Raw genomic sequence first — 7,588 nt, 5'->3', positions numbered from 1 at the left:
CCGCTCGCTGGTTGGCTCCTCCCCGGCCCAAGCCTAAAGCCTCTGCTGGAGCCTCAGGCCGAGGTTTTAGGCCTTGGCCTGGGCACCCCCAGCTCGACGCTGCTGTTGCTGCCGCCGCCGCTCCCTGGTTGGCTCCTCCCTGGCCCAAGCCTAAAGCCTCTGCTGGAGGCTTTAGGCCTGGGCCGGGGCACCCCCAGCTCCCGCCGCCGCCGATCGCTGGCTGGCTCCTCCCTGACCCAGGCCTAAAGCCTCAGTCTGTGGCTTGGAGCCGACATATGCAAATTAGCCGCCATCTTGGTTGTCAGTTAATTTGCATATACTCACTGATTAGCCAATGAAAAGGGTAGCGGTCGTACGCCAATTACCATGTTTCTCTTTTATTAGTGTAGATATGTATTAACACTGCACAGATATCCCTTGTATAATGGAGTAATTACTTTCTGGCCAAGATCACTGTATGGTGAAATTCTGTTATGTAAATTCTATTTTCTGTTTTTGTGATAACTCTGCTACATCACCACCAGATTAAGAAATAGATATGACTTTGGTCAAAAGTATGGGGATACTGTTTGCGCCAGTGTAAAGAATATTTTGGTGTTTAAAGCCAACCTTGTCTAAGAATCATGCTATGTGCTGTTTCTTGTGCCTCTCACAGTTTTAGGCTTCATAGATGATTTAGATTCCATTATTACTTCTCAGGGGAGGCACACAATAATAATTATCATAGCTTACTAAGTGTCAGACACTATTCTAGGGGCTTTATATATATTTAATTAATTTAATCCTCACGACAACCTTTTGAGATAGAGGCACTATTATTATCACTATTTAGAAATGATAAAACTCTGGCTAGTTAAAATTAGATAACTTAAATAGGGTCATGTAGACTGTAAATGTCTGAGCTAAGATTCAAATCAGTGTCTGTTTGACCCCAAAGCCCACGTTCTTGCCCTTCTACCAAGGGTTCCAAACCAAGGTCATCCTCAAAGTCATCAGAGCCCAGCCCAGAGACTGATTCAGCAAATCCTGCACCTCCCCCATCCCTGCTATAATCAGTCTCTTGCCACTTTTGCTGGGACAGTCGCTAGGATGGTATATGGGCATGTCTGTGTGTGGGTGGGAAGATACTCTTCTCCCCAAACTCATTTTGTGGTAGTTATTAGACAGGTACAAGGAGTCTAAGAAGGAAGGGAATTAGAATGAATTCCAGTAACAACTTGGATTAAAATAGCATCCTTGTGTAAAGATGTTAAAAATAACTTCACTTGTGATGATTGGATCCTAGGCCTTGAGCCAGACATAATAAAAAGAACATGGCCTTCAGAGATCCTGACACATAGCCTCAACTTCCCCATGTGGCCCCATACACACTGCAAGCCTGGACAGTACCAGTGACCACTAACACTGACTGAGCACCCACCATGTGCCAAGCACTTTGCAGATATAATTTCATTTAATCCTCATAATGTTCCTGCGAGGCAAGTAATAGAGGAACTCTGTTTTACACATGAGAAAACAGAGGATTTGGTGGGTTAAGTAACTTGTCCAAGATCACAAAGCTAGTAAGCACCAAAGCTAGATCTGAACTTGGATCTATCTGATCCAAGAACCATCAAAGAGATCTTAAATTTTCCATGCCATTTCCTCTTCTGTAAAGAAAGAGTAACTAAATCTAACCATGCAGGTTATTATGGGGATTCAGTGAGATACTATGGCAGAAAACAGCAAAAAATCTCACGTGCAATAGGTGGTTCATAAGGGTTCCCTTCCTGAAGATTTTGTGAATCAGATTTTGGGAAATGGAACCAAATAATTTCAGAGTGAAGTGCCTAACATTCATCTCAAATAATCTACATATAAAACAATACTGCTGAATAAATTCTGTTCTTAACCCATCTTTATCGACAGTTTGCCTCATTATTGGTAACCCACCATAAGTGGTGAAATATCCCACAAGAAAAATTCATGTTATAGGTGAACAGGAAACTGGGGAAAAGTGGAGAACTTAAAAGCATTGATTATGGGCCCAGATTGCCAAGGTTCAAATCCTGCCTCTGTCACTCACTAGCTGTGGAACCTTGGTCAAGTGATTTGACCTTTCTGTACCTCAGTTTCTTCATTTGTAAAATAAGGATTACAATAATAGCAACGGCTGTAAAGCAATGTCTATAAATCCACTTTGTAGCACTCTGCAGAGCTCTGCAAATGTCCAGAGTGAGAAAGGGAAAGTCAGTGTATCTCAGACCCTGTAAAACAGGGAATGTTTGAGGTTAGAGAGGAGGCATGACCAACACAGTCAGTTGGTACAAAGATGTCAAGTGAAATGGAACCTTTAAGAGGATCCTACTGTTCACAGGTATAGCTCAGATATAAAATAAGCCTCAATTAAATACATCCTATTGTTAGTGGTGCCCATGTAACTAGGCGTTCTGAGGCTACATCCAACTGCCCCATGCCCTCAAGATGTTCAAAAACCCCAAAGTTGTCTACTTCCACCATTGGTTGGGAGCTAAGTTCTAGAGTAGACAGCTTTATGTAGCTCTACCTTTGCCCAAGGAACACTAGGTCTTTCATTGTATTTTAAGCTAAAACATACCTTCACCCCATCTTCTCCAACTTATAAATGCTGAAGAAGGTTCTTCCAAACACCCCATGAAGCAATTTATCTTAAGTGGGTGGCATATCACATGATCCTATCTCATGCTCCCCCATTTAATCCCAAACACGATGTTTCTTCTTTCCCTAGGAAGTCAGGTTCCCTAATTCCTCAACCTTGACCTCTGAACATGAATGCAATCTCCAAGCCGATTTTCCAAATGTCTCAGAGAACTGGCAATTTCTGTCTACAAAACCCTCAGGAGTGCTTCCCTGAGGTTCTGCTGGTCATGGTTTTCACAGGGTCACTGCACCCACTGATCATGTGAGATTGCTCCTATTAACTTCTGAATGATGACCCTGACAGGTGAAAGGGGACATAGTGATACTTTCTAGGAGCATATGCATTTCTGAGTATTTCTTTCCTTAAACTTGTTGAAATTAACTTGAGAATTTCTGCCAAGTATACAGCTAAAAAACACAGATAATCTCTTTTTTAACACAGTATTTCCAAGATTCTAAGAATTATACATTTTTCAGTTATCATAAGTAGAGACTTATGAGAGAAACTTTATATCTTTCAACAATGTGATATTACTTCTTTAATGTTTGAATCACTGGACACATTAAGTATCATATCCCAGATGAACAGGATTCCTAACTGGATTACCAAGGAAATATATGAATAAAAATAAAATACATCAGAATTTAACTGATAACTATAATAATAAGATCTGTTAACATATTTAAATTATGCCAGGTAAGGTGTACAAAATCAGGCTAATAGACATTACCTTTTCTGTCAAAAAATTCTATCAGAGCTGAACTCTCTTCAGGAAAACATTCAATACTGACAACTCTTCCCCCTCCATTTTGAGGATTTTCAAATAAACATTTCAAATCATAGGAGTCAACACCAGGCGGCAGGTTTTCAACCCTGATTATTTTTGTCATTTCCAGAAGTCTTGGGGAAAGCTGAAGTTGTGTCACTGAATGGTGCATGGCACAATCTTCAACAAATTTCATGGCATCTGCAAACCAAAATTAACCAATCAGAAAATTATGATTATATTTTTATATTATACAAAAAACTGTCTGAATTAATAGAGATAAATAGGGGAGCTAAGCACTCAAATTTTAATTCCTAAATGCGAATTTACTTGCCTAAAATTCCGAGTCTCTGAACAATGATGCATCATTAATGTCTTACCACAGTGTTGTGTCCCTGCCTCTGCTCACAGCCCGCTCCAAACCTTCTTTTTATAACCACCTGAGTACTCTCTACTATTCAAATCTCTTCACTTCACCCCTTTCTCAAGTCTTTCAATGGCTCCCCATTACCTGCAGGCATGAGTTCACATTCCTGAGCTAGTTGAAGTATGTCCTTTGCTATTTGACTCCAAACTAATTTCTAAATATTACCTCTGGTTATTCCATGCCATTCATTTTATTTTCATACTGCCACAGAAACTAATCATTATTCTGAAAACCTATTCTTTTTTGCTTTTGTTTATTTGGTTTCCTGTGCTTGAAATGCCCTCCTCCAATTTTTTATCTTAGTCCTATTGCTTCTTGAGGACTCATCCCAATTATCTCTTTCAAATAAATAAATATTGATGCTGGGCCCACATTGAGTCAGGCACCGTGCTAGGAGCTGGGGAGGGAGAGTGATGAATAGAACAAGTTCTGGAACATTCACCTTCCAGGAGGGAGGAAGTCTTGAAAGCAAACAAGTGGTCTATTGTGGTATCAAATGAGGCCGGAAGACTAATATTGGCACTCAGACAAGGATTCCCAGAGTAAGTAGTCACCAGTCTGAGTTTTGAAGGATGAAGAAGAGTTTACCAGATAGATAAGGGAGGAAGCATTTCGGACAGAGGGAACAGCAGTGACATTGAACATAGTCTACTGGGGACCTGATAGCCTGGTACTGCTGAGTGTCTCAGCTTCATAGAAGGATGAAGGCAGGGCAAAGCCACACTGCCCTGTTTGGGTCCCCTTTCCTCCCATTCCCCACAGCCTGCTGTTTACAGCCAAGGGAGGCAACTTCTACTCTTGCATCTTCATTGTTCATTTATGTAATGGTTTCCACCCTGCCCTGTAGGGAGTTCCTGAGAAGCAGGGACCAAGAATTATTCATCTCGGCAACATCAAAATCTCGTATTATTACCACAGCACCTAGACATGTGCACATAGTAGGCATTCAAAATTTTTGCTCAGTAAACAAAAGGAAGTCCATCTAGTTCTGCCTTTATGAGAAATAATCATAAACTTGAAATCAGAATAGCTCCCTTTATTGAGTCCTTACCATGTCCTTACCAGGAACTATGTTAAGAGCTTTTCAAACATTATTTCTTTAATTCTCACAGAAACGGAATAAGGTAGGTATTCTTATCCCCATTTTATAAGGGAAGAAATCAAAGCACACAGAGGATAGTAACTTGGCCAGCCTCAGATAATCAGTTAAATGTTGAAGCTGGAATTTTGACATCATGACCTTACTCTTTTTTTTTTTTTTTTGCAATCCTCAACCGGGGTATGTTTTTGTTGATTTGAGGAGAAAGGAAGGGAGAGAGTGAGAGTAACGTCAATGTGAGAGAAAAACATCAACATCAAACCCAGAACGTTTTGGTGCATGGGATAAAATTCTAACCAATGGAGCCACCTGGCCAGGGCATGACCTGTGTTTTTAATTAACTATTCCAGTGCCACAGCTATGGAACAGTGAGGACTTGGAATTGGAAAATGTCCCTGTTTTTCTGGAGATGGCTCTTCCAACTCACAGACTCTTCCCACAGACCTCAAAGAGCACTCATTTTCTGCATCGCATGCACTTACTCTCCCTGTATATGTGGATGATGCTGAAAATACAGAGAAGATATATGGTAAAGGGGATAACAGAAGAGGCTGTATAGAGGTCTGCTGCCAGGGTTCAAATCCAGTTCTTCATTTATTAGCATCTCTGCACCTTTGTCTCCTTAGGTGTAAAATGAGAAATAATAATAATCATCTCAAAAGGTTGTTGAAAGGAACAAATCAATTAATATATGTAAAGACCTTAGCATAGTAACTGACTTACCCTAATAGCATTTGAGTGTTTGCAACTATTATAATTATTACCTTCAAGTCCAATTGGTAACAAGATCAATATTTACTTCTCTCAATGAGGTAACACGTGAAAACACTCATTCCTATGTTCAGAATCACTTCAAGGTTCTTGGACTTTATTTAGATTTTCATTTGGGTGTGTCCTCTCTCTGTCTGTCTGTCTCTCTCCCTTACACACACATATACACACAAATACACAGAAAACTCATACAATAAGTTTACTCTATTAAACATGCCATGCCATTCTTTGAATTCACAACAAAATTGCTTCTCCTTCAAATAAAAATGATATTTTAACTTGTAGTCCTCTCTTACCAGCTACTAACAAGAGTCAAACTTTCAGAGACATCCCATTAACTGTGTGTCCAAAATCCCAAAAGTGCTGTGCAAAGAAGACTGAACATGAAGGGTCAGTTCATCTTACCTATGTATTTTCGAAAGGTAACTACGCCAACATCAAAATCTCGTATTACTTCCACTTCAAAATCATCACTGGACAGGCCACTTATGTTCTCCACCAACAAGGTTAGCATTATGTCCGTCACATTTGCTTTGAGATTTTCAAATGCAACCAAAGAGGGAATATTTTCACATTGCTTTGGGATATCTTCCATTTTTTCTGATCTTTTGTTGAGAGAGATTTGTGTATCTTCTGATGCATCTGATTTTAGGGATACAAAGGAGGCCAAGATGTTATATTTATCTACCATGATTTCAGCAAAGTAAATTATCATAAGACACTGCCCTCTTTCCTTCCCAACCTCTTAGCTAACTCAAATAGAAACAGATCTTAGAAGGCTTCTTGCTTAAATGAAGTATGATGATGATGTTCAATTTTATTACACCTGTTTCTGCTGACATATACTTCTATCACAGCACCATAGTATAATTATTGAACTCAGTTTCTCAAAAGCAAGGAACAGGTTTATGCATCCTGGTATTGCTAGCACATGGTATATAATTGAGGCTCAATGAATGTCTGTTAAATTGTAGATTTAGTGCCTAGACCACTGGAGGAAAGCAAGAATATCTGATGATGCCAAACATGAGCATGATCTAACACTTTCTAACACTTTATGCTATGAAAAGCAGTACTTCCCATCATTGAAGAGAAAAAAAAGATGCGTGTACTGAATGACCAGGGGATACACAGAGATGGTAAAATGGCCTAGAGGCTATACGTGTACATCAAACTCAGTGAATAGCAATCACTCCAGCCAGCTTGTTCCTCCCCATTGTTGACCATAAGTGAGTTACACATATGCATAAGGTCAGTCTTACTCTATGCTTAATCCAGTGCAGCGAAGCATGACGGGTACAATAGGATCTTTACACATTCTTTGAGCAGCTATTCAGTTGGAGCCCTTATTATGTTGGAGGTACTAGATATGTGGAGAGGGTACATACAAAACATATTAGATAAGGAGCTTATTTTTCTAATGGAGGTATTCAAGAAAAATGAGAAGAGAAACTGATATTTGTAAATGTTTATTATGGCAGAGTAAAATGTCATGTGCTTATCAAATCCATTTTGTTTTCTTTCTGGGAAATATTGCCCAGACTTCCTAGAGTAAAGTTCTTATAGTAAAGTTCGTGTGGCTAATGGAATATGGGAAGAAGGGGTGAATTCCACTTCCAAGCATGACCAATTCATGTCTCCTTCATATGGATCTCCATTTGCCCTTGCAGTGACCTTGGAGGCTATGTATCAAGGAGGCCTGGATTCCCAAATGACGGCATAAAGCAGTCTAGACTCCACCCACCACCCTAGGGGCCAACTACACTGCACTGTGATCTGGGGAGATGTTTTTTACAGCAGTTACATCACCCCAACAAATACACACACACACACACACACACACACACACACACACACACACATGCC

General features: G+C 40.0%; 1 protein-coding gene across 1 annotated transcript in view; it reads right to left on the bottom strand.

Moving 5' to 3' along the window:
- The window catches only part of LOC102261133 (poly [ADP-ribose] polymerase 14-like), a gene marked incomplete at its 3' end in the record, with an annotated part of 48,309 nt that overhangs the window by 31,420 nt on the left and 9,301 nt on the right, over positions 1-7,588 (bottom strand). The window contains 2 exon segments of the mRNA XM_014528376.1: positions 3,390-3,626; positions 6,128-6,364. Coding sequence (XP_014383862.1) covers positions 3,390-3,626; positions 6,128-6,364 — 474 coding nt within the window.

The sequence above is a fragment of the Myotis brandtii genome, unplaced genomic scaffold (genome assembly GCF_000412655.1).
Source record: "Myotis brandtii unplaced genomic scaffold, ASM41265v1 scaffold631, whole genome shotgun sequence".
Taxonomy (NCBI): domain Eukaryota; kingdom Metazoa; phylum Chordata; class Mammalia; order Chiroptera; family Vespertilionidae; genus Myotis; species Myotis brandtii.
The sequence above is the reverse complement of the archived record's forward strand: the minus strand, read 5'-3'. Positions and strand labels throughout refer to the sequence as shown.